A 12,989-nucleotide genomic window follows, 5' to 3' on the forward strand; every position below is an offset into this window, starting at 1 on the left:
TGTCACAAGTTAGTGGAATATGAGACTTTGTAAGAAAAAAAAAAAAAAAAAAAAAAATCATCATTTTCCGCTAACTTGTGACAAAAAATAAAAAGTTCTATGAACTCACTATGCCCATCAGCGAATACCTTAGGGTGTGTACTTTCCGAAATGGGGTCATTTGTGGGGTGTTTGTACTGTCTGGGCATTGCAGAACCTCAGGAAACATGACAGGTGCTCAGAAAGTCAGAGCTGCTTCAAAAAGCGGAAATTTACATTTTTGTACCATAGTTTGTAAACGCTATAACTTTTACCCAAACCATTTTTTTTTTACCCAAACATTTTTTTTTTATCAAAGACATGTAGAACTATAAATTTAGAGCAAAATTTCTATATGGATGTCGTTTTTTTTTGCAAAATTTTACAACTGAAAGTGAAAAATGTCATTTTTTTGCAAAAAAATCGTTAAATTTCGATTAATAACAAAAAAAGTAAAAATGTCAGCAGCAATGAAATACCACCAAATGAAAGCTCTATTAGTGAGAAGAAAAGGAGGTAAAATTCATTTGGGTGGTAAGTTGCATGACCGAGCAATAAACGGTGAAAGTAGTGTAGGTCAGAAGTGTAAAAAGTGGCCTGGTCTTTCAGGGTGTTTAAGCACTGGGGGCTGAGGTGGTTAACAAAAACAGAATTTGATTTAAACAATAGGTCATTGTCTGACAGCTTCCCATTAAAGGGGTTATCCAATTTCACAAAACAGCCCCCCCCCCCCCATGTGCTGGGCCCCTCAGAGAGAATATACTTACCTCGCTCCCCACACCGCCGCTGCTGCTTCTCCCTGTACACCGATTAAAACATCGGGTGTCGGGGGGAGCAGCCAATGACAGGCGGAGACGGGGACCAGGGGCCCTGCACATGGGGGGGCTGTTTTTAAAATTGGATAGCCCCTTTAAAGGAATTTAAAAAAACTTTTGACATCATACTATCATGTCAGAAGTTTTAGGCAACAGGGGTTGTTACAGGGCTGAGATTCAGTCACATTTTTTTTAAATTTAAATTAGACACGATTAGGAGAAATTGGACTGTGCCACGTGATTTCATGGTCAGCACTCTTCCCCCTGCTAGTGCTTACATCACCTAACCAAATATCTGGAACACTTTGTAACTATGCTTGCATCTCATTGTAACTTAGGGTACTTTCACACTAGCGTTAGAAGAATCCGGCAGGCAGTTGCCGGAACTGCCTACCAGATCCGGAAATCCGTATGCAAACTGATATTTGTTTCCAGATCAGTCTGACAAATTCATTGAAATACCGGATCCGTCTCTCCGGTGTCATCCAGAAAAACAGAACCGGTATTTATTTTTTTTCACCGTTTTTAAAAAGGTCTGCGCATGCGCAAACCGGAAAATCAGATCCGTCAATGTGGCAATTTCCTGAACACTTGGTATCGGATCCGGCATGAATACATTTCAATGGCAAGTGGCATGCTGCGGTATTTTCTCAGGCCAAATACTGTAAAAGGGATGGAACGGAAGACACCCTGATGTATACTGAACGGATTGCTTTCCATTCAGAATGCATTAGGACATTCCGGTATTGAGCCCCTATGACGGAACTCAATACCAGAACACTTTAACGCTAGTGTGAAAGTACCCTTAGTCTTTTATTACACCAACAGATTATCTGACCAATATCTGTCCAATCAGACCAATAGTTGGCGTGTATAACAAAAGATTTGTGTATGTAATAGGCCATCGGACCAAACTCTGTTAGGGCTGTTTCACACGAGCGGATGCCGTGCGTGGCATCCGCTCCGTGAAAGAGTGCCAAGACCCGATGCAGACTGCAGAGGCACGGAGCAGTAACATGACTGATAATGCTCCGTGCCTCTCTGTGACCTCTTTACTACAGAATCACAGTGAGATAAAGTTGTCACTGTGATTTCGTAGTATAGAGATCACAGAGAGGCACGGAGCATTATGAGTCATGTTAATGCTCCGTGCCTCTGCTGTCTGCATCGGGTCTTGGCACTCTTTCACGGAGCGGATGCCACGCACGGCATCCGCTCGTGTGAAACAGCCCTTAGATAACCTGTTGGTGTAATACAGGCCTAAGTAATGGTGTAAGTAAAGTGTAATATCTTATTGTCCCACGTGCTTTGAGTTTAAAGTGTCACCAGAAAAAGGAGACTTTTGTATTACTTACCAGTAAAGTCTCTTTCTCGCTCTTCCTTGGGGGACACAGGAAACCATGGGTATAGCTCTGCTCCCTAGGAGGCGTGACACTAAGTGAAAGCTGTAAGCCCCTCCTCCATCAGCTATACCCTTCAGCCTGGAGAAGAGACTGCCAGTTGCGTGTCCAAGTAGTGAAAGATAACCACCAACCGGAAAAATAACTGTCGAGCCCCAACGGGGGCAACCAAGCCGGAACCACAACTGTAACCCAAATGAAGGGCGGGTGCTGTGTCCCCCAAGGAAGAGCGAGAAAGAGACTTTACTGGTAAGTAATACAAAAGTCTCCTTTTCTCGCCCATATTCCTTGGGGGACACAGGAAACCATGGGACGTTCCAGAGCAGTCCCAGAAGGGAGGGACCAGAACAAACTCAACCAACACCAGAGGCATCAATCAACTGCCGCCTGCAACACCAGACGGCCTAAAGCAGCGTCAGCCGTCGCATGAGTATGCACCCTGTAGAACTTGGTGAAGGTGTGCAAGGAGGACCAAGTGGCCGCCTTGCAAATCTGCTCCGTAGAAGCCCGATTCCTCTGAGCCCAGGAAGCCCCGACCGCTCTAGTGGAGTGAGCGGTAACACCAAGGGGCGGAACCTTGCCCTTGGCGAGATAAGCCTCAGTAACAGCCATCTTGACAAAACGGGCGATAGCAACTTTGGATGCCGCCATCCCTCTGCGCGACCCCTCCGGGACCACAAAGAGCGAGTCAGTATGCCTGAAAGAGCTGGTTACTTCCAGGTAAATCTTGAGCGCCCTGACAACGTCCAGGCGATGAAGCTTCCTCTCCCGCGGGTGCGAAGGGGAAGGACACAAAGAGGGGAGAACGATGTCCTCGTTCAGATGAAAGGCGGAGACCACCTTAGGAAGGAAGGAAGGGACCGGACGAAGAACCACCTTGTCCTGGTGGAACACTAAGAAAGGTTCCAGACAGGAGAGTGCAGCCAATTCGGACACCCTCCGAAGAGAGGTGACGGCTACAAGGAAAATAACCTTGCAGGACAGAAGTCGCAAGGAAACAGTCCGCAGAGGCTCGAAAGGGGAAGCCTGGAGCGCTGAGAGAACCAGATTCAGGTCCCAGGGCGGTACCGGAGGGCGGTACGGGGGAACCGCGTGAGCCACGCCCTGAAGGAAGGTCTTGACAGGACCAAGGGGGGCCAGTGGGCGCTGAAACAAAATGGACAGCGCAGACACCTGACCCTTCAAAGAACTAAGGCCCAGACCTTGGGCCAGTCCGCTCTGCAGGAAGGACAAAACGGTGGGGAGAGAAAAGCGGAGCGGAGGAATCCCCAGATCGGCACAGAACCCCAAAAAGGTCCTCCAGGTCCTATAATAGATCCTAGATGAGGACGGCTTACGGGCGCGGATCATGGTGCGGACGACGTCCGCAGAAAAACCCCTACGTGTCAGGACGGTGGTCTCAACAACCACGCCGTCAAACGTAGGGACCCTAAACGCGGGTGGAAGATCGGTCCCTGAGAGAGAAGATCTTCCCTGGCGGGCAGCGGCCAGGGCGCGTCTGCCAGGAGCAGCATGAGGTCGGCATACCAAGACCGGCGGGGCCAGTCCGGAGCGACCAGAATCACCGAGACGCCTTCCGCCGCGATCTTCCGAAGGACCTTGGGCAGGAGAGGGATGGGAGGGAATATGTATGGACGCGCGAAGCCTCGCCAAGGAAGAACGAGGGCGTCGGCTCCGCAAGCTCCCGGATCCCTGGCCCTGGACAGATAGGCGGGGACCTTGTGATTGAATTTTGAGGCCATGAGGTCCACGTCCGGTATGCCCCAACGAAGGCAAATGGTCTCGAATACCTCCGGGTGAAGAGACCACTCGCCGGGGTCGACGGTGGTGCGACTGAGGAAGTCCGCCGCCCAATTGTCCACCCCTGGAATAAAAATTGCAGATAGGGCCGGGACGTGGGCTTCCGCCCAACGGAGAATGCTGGTGACCTCCCGCATTGCTGCAGCGCTGCGAGTGCCCCCCTGGTGGTTTATGTACGCCACAGCCGTGGCGTTGTCCGACTGTACACGAACTGGATGACCCTTCAGCAGATGAGTCCAGTGTTGTAGAGACCGAAGGGCCGCTCTCAGCTCCAGGACATTGATCGAGAGTTTGGACTCCGATGGAGATCAAATGCCCTGGACGGATCGGGGAGGAAACACGCCTCCCCAGCCCAAGAGACTAGCATCGGTTGTAACCACCAACCAGTTGAGTGGCAGAAAGGACCTGCCCAGAAGAGGGGACTGTAACCACCAGCGGAGAGATGACCGCACCGGAGGCGATAGATGGAAGGGATGATCCAGAGATTCCGGCGATTTGTCCCAGGAGGAGAGGATCGCCCGTTGGAGAGGGCGGGAGTGAAACTGCGCAAATGGGATCGCCTCGAAGCAGGCAACCATCTGCCCCAAGACCCGCATGCAGAAGCGGAAGGACGGTCGACGGTGGAGAAGGAGACCCCGAACCGCCCCACGGAGGATCAGACGTTTTTCCGAGGGAAGACGTACCTCCGCCGCTCCTGTGTCTAAAAGCATTCCCAGGAAGACTAGTTGTCTGGAGGGGGGAAGGGAGGACTTGGGGAAGTTGATGACCCAACCGAACCTCGCCAGAGTCTCTAGAGTGAGATCCACGCTGGCAACCGCTTGAGAAAGGGACGGAGCCTTGATGAGGATATCGTCCAAGTACGGTAGCAGAAAAACACCCCTGGAACGGAGTAAGGCCAAAACCGGGGCCAGGACCTTGGTGAACACCCGGGGGGCTGTTGCCAGCCCAAAGGGAAGGGCGACAAATTGGAAGTGGAGGTCCCCCACGGCGAATCGGAGGAAGCGATGGTGACACCGGGCTACCGGAACATGGAGGTAGGCATCCTGTATATCGATGGAAGACATGAAATCTCCCTGCTCCAGGGAAGCCACCGCGGAACGGAGGGACTCCATCCGAAACCGTCGAAGGAGGAGAAAACGGTTGAGCTTTTTGAGGTCCAAAATGGGCCGCACCGAACCTCCCTTCTTGGGAACTACAAAGAGGTTCGAGTAGAACCCTTGGAACCTTTCCTCTAGAGGAACGGGGGTAATCACCCCCCTGACCAGTAAGGCATGAACGGCCGCGGAGAACGCAGCCGCGCTTTTCGGGTCCCGCGGCGGGCGGGAGCGAAAGAACCGATCTGGAGGGAAGGATGCAAATTTGATTTTGTATCCGGAGGACACAATTTCGAGGGCCCAGGCGTCGGAGACGTGAGCCATCCAGACGTCCCTGAAAAGGAGGAGCCGGCCCCCCACCCGGGTGGGTGGGGGCGCGCCTTCAGGCAGAGGACTGCTTTGCTGCGGGTGTGCGGGCAGCCTGCGGCTTGCGCCAGGAGGGCTGCGCCCGAAAAAACGGCTTCCTACGCTTATCCTGGGGAGGAGCCGAAGCGGCAGCTGTGGTGGGAGACCCAGAGGCCCTGCGGGAGGACCGAAAACGAGACGCACCAGGGCGTCCGCGGGGGGCGCCCCTGGCTTTGGGTTGAGGAAGATGAGTGCTTTTACCACCCGTGGCCTCCGAAATAAGTTCGTCTAGGCGGACCCCGAAAAGGCGGGAACCCGCAAACGGTAGCCCCGCCAAGGAACGTTTGGAGGCAGCGTCCGCTTTCCAAACCTTCAGCCAGAGCTCCCTCCTGACGGAAACTGCCAGGGCGGAGGAGCGTGCAATAAGGGCTCCCGCATCAAGGGAGGCCTCACAAACAAAATTCCCGGCCCGAATAATAAGCTGGGCCAAGGAACGTAGGTCCTGGATGGGGACGTCCGAGTCCAACTCCTGTTCCAGCTGCGCACCCCAAGCAGAGATTGCTTTCCCTGCCCAAGCAGAGGCAAAAACCGGTCTGAGAGCAGAACCGGAGGCAGCAAAAATGCCCTTGGAAAGGGTCTCCATGCGACGGTCCTCCGCTGACTGAAGAGAGGACCCGTCGGGAACAGGGATGGCCGTGTTCTTTGACAGCCGGGCCACAGGGGGGTCCACCTTGGGTGGGGAAGACCATGTGGCCACAACATCGGCTGGAAAAGGATAGCAAATGTCCAGCTTCTTGGGGTTGACAAAACGGGCGTCCGGGCGAGCCCAAGCCTTAGACACCACAGAGGAGAAATCAGAGTGGATTGGAAAGACTTTTGAGGCCTGCCTGGGTCTGATAAAGGAGACGCTAGCTGCGTCAGAGCTAGGGGGGTCATACTGCACCTTAAAGGTGTCACGAATATCAGAGATGAGTTGACCCATCGCTGAGGCTAGCTTGGACGGCAGGGCCGAGTCCATTTCCAAATCTGAAACCGCCAATTCACCTTCAGAGAGCGAATCCTTTGGAGAGGAGAGGCCCGTCTGGGTGCACACGCGTGGCGGGGAGAGTGAGGCCTCAGAGGAGGAGGCTCGCTCTACTCTAATACGCTTCTGAGAGTGCCTAGCTCGGGAGGGGTCACTAAGAGAGAGTGAACCCGCTGCAGCGGCAGAAGCAGTGGACCCGGAGGGCGCGACAGTCAGAGAGGCGTCCTGCGGGGTAGGTGGCCTGTCTATTAGGCGGCCCACGACATGAGTGAGGCTTTCCACGGCCTGGGACAGGGATCTAGCCCAGTCAGGCGGGTCAGAGGAAGCAGGGAGCGACACAGCGGGCGACTGAGGCTGCGGTGGAGCTCGGCATGCAGTACAGTGCGGATCAGACTGCCCCCGGGGAAAGGGTTCCCTACAAGCAGTACAGGCATGGTACCAAGGCTTGGCGGCTGCAGAAGGGTCTGACATGGTGGAAAAAAGATGTTGCACTTAAAGTGGGAGACCCCAAAGAAAGGTGGTGGCACGGAGGGGGTTAACAGTCCTACCAGACCCGGATGATGCAAGCGGCAGCGGTAAGGGGAACAGACTGAGAAGGCTGTGGAGGAGAGGCAGCAGCACGGAGATGAATGGCTTCAGGATCGCACGGCAGAGAGGATTCCACGCAGCACTGAGAAGTGGAGCCCGATGAAACCGGAAGTAGCGGAGCGCATGTAGGAAGCTCCGCCCCCCCCTCTGCCGCGCTGAAGAATAAGCAGAGCCGCGCGCGCGCGCGGCAAAATGATTTTAACCCCCAAGGTGATGAAGTGCCGGCCAAGATGAAATGGCGCCGTTCACGCCAAGTAAGCGGCCCCCGCCGTGCCTGGATGTGGCAGACGGCTTGTTTGCCTGCAGCCGTCCCCTGAAGGCAGCGTCCCTGCCAAGGACTTGCCCAGATAAACTCCCCTGCCCGGTAACGGTCCCGATATGCCGGGGGGGGGGGGGGGGGGGGGGGGGGGGGGGCAGGCGATGTAGCAGTGGCCATGTAGCAGTGGCCATGGGGGATGTAGCAGCGGCCATGGGAGGGAGGAAGGGGAGGCTGGAGCAGCCACTCTCACCATACGCTGTCTTCGCCCTCAGTCCATCCAGCGGTGGTCGCCCCTTCAGCTCCTGGCACCGCAGTGGCAGGAAGCCGGGGGAGGGACTTGGCGTGCGGGCGACCCTGAGCTGGCGGGACGCAGGGGAGCGAGGCTGCCCTGGTCCACCTTGTCTTCTGTGGGGGAGGCGGCAGTGCGGAATTTCCGGCACTGGCGCAACTCAACCCCGGGAGAAACAGAGGGGTCTAATGCGCCTCTGTTGTCCCTGTAGGTAGAAAAAAATCGAATTAAAAACAAATAACGCAAAAATAAAAATCATAGGAAAAGAACCCTGCATAAGCAGGGGGTGTCTTGCCTCCTTGGACACTAAGCAAAAACTGGCAGTCTCTTCTCCAGGCTGAAGGGTATAGCTGATGGAGGAGGGGCTTACAGCTTTCACTTAGTGTCACGCCTCCTAGGGAGCAGAGCTATACCCATGGTTTCCTGTGTCCCCCAAGGAATATGGGCGAGAAAATGGGTATTAAGCTGGCTGACATTAGCGATGTGCTAATGTCAGCTGACATAACTATATTAGTGCCATCTCACTGTCTGCCGCCGTTATTGAGAGAAACAAAACGTATATAATATGCTAATTAGCATACAGGAGCAGGTGGGCGGGCGATGCCCCTGCTCCTAGAGGTTCCATTCTCCCTCCTCTGGCCACGCCCTGCTACACTAGCGGGATGGCACTAATATAGTTATGCTGAGCTGACATTAACACATCGCTAATGTTAGCCAGCTTAATACGCATTTTTCAGGTGACAGAAACCCTTTAAAAGGACAATATTGTTCTGTTGCCTATTGATGATTAACATTGTTCTCTTTTATTAACCCCTTAACGCATGTACGTGATTGGTGTTAAGAAGGTTGTATAGAACGGGCTCACACGCAGAACTTGTTCCATACATAGTCGGTGCCCACTGTATAATACAACAGACACCTGCTGGAAGGACCGGGAACAAGGATTATACGGATTCTGATCATTTAACTCCCTTTGATGCCACTGTCAATAGTGACAGCTGCATCTGTTGGGTTAGACAGACAGACTGTCCTCTAATAGGCACAGCCTGACAGGCAGCAAGTCAATATCCTATAGACAGCAATAGTATTCGATTGCAGTCTATGGGACAAATGATCATCAGGTACCATGTACAAGTCCCCTAAGCGAGCTAAAAATTACACTAAAAGTGAAAAAATAATGTTTAAAAATATAAAAGCCCAAAAGTCTTAAGAATTCAAATCAACCCATTTCCTAATTTTACATATAATTACATTACGCCACCGCAAGGGAGACAACGCTTAGTGTAATGAAGAGGAAGCAACACTTGCATGGAGAGCTGCCTCCTTTTCAGTTGATCAGCGGGGGTCCCGAGTGTCGGACTGCCACCGCTCAAATATTGATGACCTTATCCTGCACAACTCCTTTAATGTTGGATATTAATATTGGTCATTAATAGGATTAGTAATCTTTTTTTAGACATCTGGATGCTGAGACTCCGATCGACTGCTAAAATGAAAAGACTCTTTACTAACAAAGATGCTTTAAGAGAAATTTCAGAAGAGAATATGCAATGCTGGAAATACACACTGTCAGTAGTATTTCCCATACTAAATGCTTCTTCTGTGATAGACTCACGGCATTAGAATTATTTGTAATGTAGTGTGTTCCTGCCTGAACTCACCTATACTGACGGCATTACGTTAGTACAATTCAGTACAGCAGAGGTATTAGGCAGGAACACACAGCATTATAATGCAATGAGTCCATGTCACAGGAGCAGGGTCCAGTATGGGAAATACAGTTGACACATGGAGCATATTTCCTACACTAAATATGCTCAAGTGAAATTGACCTAAGACGTCAAGGCAGTACCTCAAGTTCTTTTTCATTTTTCCGGAAGTTTTTCAATTCACTGTGATAGTTGTACATCTCTGGAGGTCCAATAGACTTCTCTGTTGCTTCCAGTAGCTCAATTTTAGATAATTTGGCAAACTCACCAACTTTATCCTGCAAAATGAGAACAAGGAAAAAACTTAAGCCATACAGGTTTCCTCCAACTCCGTTAAACTGTTGGCCATAAATGATGAGACTATTGTCTTGGACCTTATGCACACAACAGTGTCCAGATTGTGGCCCACAAACCACAGATCTGCAAAATACAAATAACTTCCACTCTTGTCCGCAATACAAACAAGCGAAGGACATGCTCTATGATTTACAGAACGGACATACAGATGCGGACAGCACATGAATAAAATCAGTGTGCTGTGTTTTTTTTTTCTCCAAAGGAATGAATGAGACTGTGAGCTTTCTGCAAAAAATGTAGATCGGATTCAGATGCCAAATACGGTCATATGCACGATTCTTTATCTATATTATTACAACTGCAGTACCACAGGATTCTACAGTGGGGCCAGGCTCTGATGTAACAGTGGGCTCCAAAGATCCAGAAAAATAAATTAAAATTCTGGGGCTGCCTTTGGAGCTAATCACTTGCCACTATGGTCCATTTCTTTGTTTCAAAACCTATTAAACATTAATGACGATATAGGCGTTGGGCCTTGAGTGTAATTATTAGAGATGAGCAAATAAAAAAAAAAATATTTGATTTGGCCGGTTCGCCGAATTTTTCGAAAAAATGTGGTTCAATCTGAATTTATTCACGTCAAATCTCGTTAAAAACGGCTATTTCCTGGCTGTAGAGAGCCGGTATAGTGGTGTAAAACACTGTGCCGTGCAGTAACACGCATAGGGAGTCTGCTGTGGTAGTGAAATAATACTGAGAGTCAGTATGACATGCAGATGACAGGCGTCGCTCTTAGAATCACTGCACACTTCATTTATTTGGGCAGTCACGGGGCCAAAACTGACCAAATAACTAAAGTATGAACTCAGCCTTAGGCTCCATTCACACGTCCGCAAAATGTGTCCGCATCCTTTCCGCAATTTTGCGGAAAGGGTGCGGACCCATTCATTCTCTATGGGGACGGAATGTGCTGTCCGCATCCACATTTGCGGATCCGTGCTTCCATTTCCGCAAAAAAATAGAACATGTCCTATTCTTGTCTGCAATTGCGGACAAGAACAGGCATATTCTATTAGTGCCGGCAATGTGCGGTCCGCAAAATGCGGAACGCACATTGCCGCTTTCCGTGTTTTGCGGATCCGTGGCTCCGTGTATCCGCAAAACACATTGCGGACGTGTGAATGGAGCCTTACAGGTAGATGTTAGCGCCAAGAAGCGCACTCTTTTTACACCGTCGGAAGCTGATCCCACATAGATGTCTACAGAACCTGTTCTATTAAACGCTTATAGAAGTAGAGCCCCCCTGACAGAGTGGAGAGGGTGTCAGCAGTAAGTTTGTGTTGACGTCACTGATTATTTTGCCCTTCCTCCGATCAATCAGAACAATAACCCCCAAAAAACTGATCCGGTCTGTTGAGCATCCGCCTTCACTCACTCTGTCTGCTACATAGACAGGATCTGATGTGCGTCTCATTTTACCTTCCTTCTGACAGATCAAAAGAAGGGTCAAATAAATGATGTCAGCCAGGCTGAAAGGCAAAATAGTTGCCCAGTCATGAAGTGGGGTGGGTGGGAACAGCATGAGAAATCCACAGAGTGGCCCTATGACAGAGTCTGGAGGTGACGGCAGCAGCATCAGGAGGCCACAGAGTAGCACAATGACAGTGTGGAGGTGACGGCAGCATCAGGAGACCACAGAGTGACCCGGTGACAGAGTGGGGAGGTGGGTGGCAATAAGAGTACCAGCTGAAGATGGGTTACAGAAGGAGCACTTGGCATCAGATGTGTGGCATCAGGAGGGTGGCAGCATCAGCATAGTAGATGAGGCAGGTAGCCAGAAGAAACCAGTCTCTTTTGTCAAAGTGTTGGTGCGGAACCATGGATGATCTAGTCGGATGCTTCAGGCATTGGTGGGTGGAAATCCTGGCTGATCCACGCCTGATTCATCTTGACAAAACGTCAGTCGCTCCTAGGGTTGGGCGATATACCGGTGTTCACGATATACTGCGGTATTAAAAAAACAGCGATATGGCGATATCGCTGCTTCCTAATTACCGCTGTATTTTGTGATGTCATCGAAGCGGTCATGTGCGCTCACTGCTTCTAAATATGCGTCCACCCGCCCCGGCACCTTGCATAGCGCCAAGTACAAACACATTACTTCCCCTCCCGCCACTCACTCCTGGCTCCTTGCTTCGCCTCCCTTATTCAAGTCTCCAGACTCCACCCACCATCGGACATCACCGTCCGTCACCCACTCAAACTCTGTGTGAGTAGGGTGTCTCTGGAGAGAATTTTCCTGCGGCTGCCTTGCCAGTGTGCTCTGATGGCGAAATTACAAAACGTATTGCTTCCCGCAGCAGGCCGCCCCCGGCTCTCCCTCCTCGCTCCCATATTCAAATCTCCGCCCAACGACATCTAATGTCAGAATCGGAGCACACAAGCGAGGCAGCCACGGGAAAAGTCTCTTCAGACTCCCTCCGCACAAGAGTTCACCACTTCGCCCGACTCCTGGCCTGCGAGTAGTGTCCAGGCAGAAGAACAGGAGGAGTCCTCATCGCCCTGTAGCTCCTCTGGCTGCTGCTGCTCCTCCTCTCCTGTCACTCGTGTGTAAAAACACCCATTTCACTACACATTGCTTGTGCTTCAATGTCCTCCTTCAGTTCAGCCCCGACAGGGCAATGAGATCTAGGCGCCACGTCCCCAGTCCCCTGACCAGCCAGATTTACCAGCAGCTGTTCCAGGACATGAAGCAGTGGAATGACGTTGTTCATCCCGTAGTCCTGGCGACTGACAAATAACGTGGCCTCCTCAAAGGGCCTGAGCAAACGGCAGGTGTCACGCATGAGCTGCCAGTGGCTGACATCGAAGTTACACAGAGGAGTACTCCTGTCCGCTTGGATCATCAAGAAATCGTTTATGTCCTTTCTCTGTTTGTACAGTCGGTCCAACATATGGAGGATGGAATTCCAACGGGTGGAAACGTCGCATATCAGCGTATGTTGGGGGATGCCGTTCTGCCGCTGCAGCCTCAAGGGGGGGGGGGGGTGCTTTGTGGTGTACGAGTGGCTGAAGTGCATGCAAAGTTTCCTTGCCAATTTTAGGATGTCTTGCAAATGGGTGAAAGACTTCAAGAACCGCTTGACAACCAGATTGAACACGTGTGCTATGCAGGGCGCATGGCTCAGCCCTCCTTGACGCAGTGCCGACACCATGTTCTTCCCGTTGTAGGTCACCATGTTTCCAATTTTAATTTGTCAGGGAGAAAGCCAGGATTTGATTTCTTGATGGAAAAACACGGAGCAGTTCCTCCCCTGTGTGACTCCGTTCACCCAGGCAAAAGAGGTGCAG

The 12,989-nt window shown here is 51.4% G+C and overlaps 1 protein-coding gene across 2 annotated transcripts in view; it reads right to left on the reverse strand.

Moving 5' to 3' along the window:
• Window positions 1–12,989, reverse strand: part of SMC5 (structural maintenance of chromosomes 5) — a 208,356-nt gene that overhangs the window by 162,087 nt on the left and 33,280 nt on the right. For both annotated transcript variants that reach the window (XM_040417086.1, XM_040417087.1), the window contains exon 5: window positions 9,485–9,619. In XM_040417086.1, the coding sequence (XP_040273020.1) occupies window positions 9,485–9,619 (135 nt within the window). The remainder of the gene's footprint in view (window positions 1–9,484; window positions 9,620–12,989) is intronic.

This window comes from Bufo bufo, chromosome 2, assembly GCF_905171765.1.
Source record: "Bufo bufo chromosome 2, aBufBuf1.1, whole genome shotgun sequence".
In the NCBI taxonomy this organism is placed as follows: Eukaryota; Metazoa; Chordata; class Amphibia; order Anura; family Bufonidae; genus Bufo; species Bufo bufo.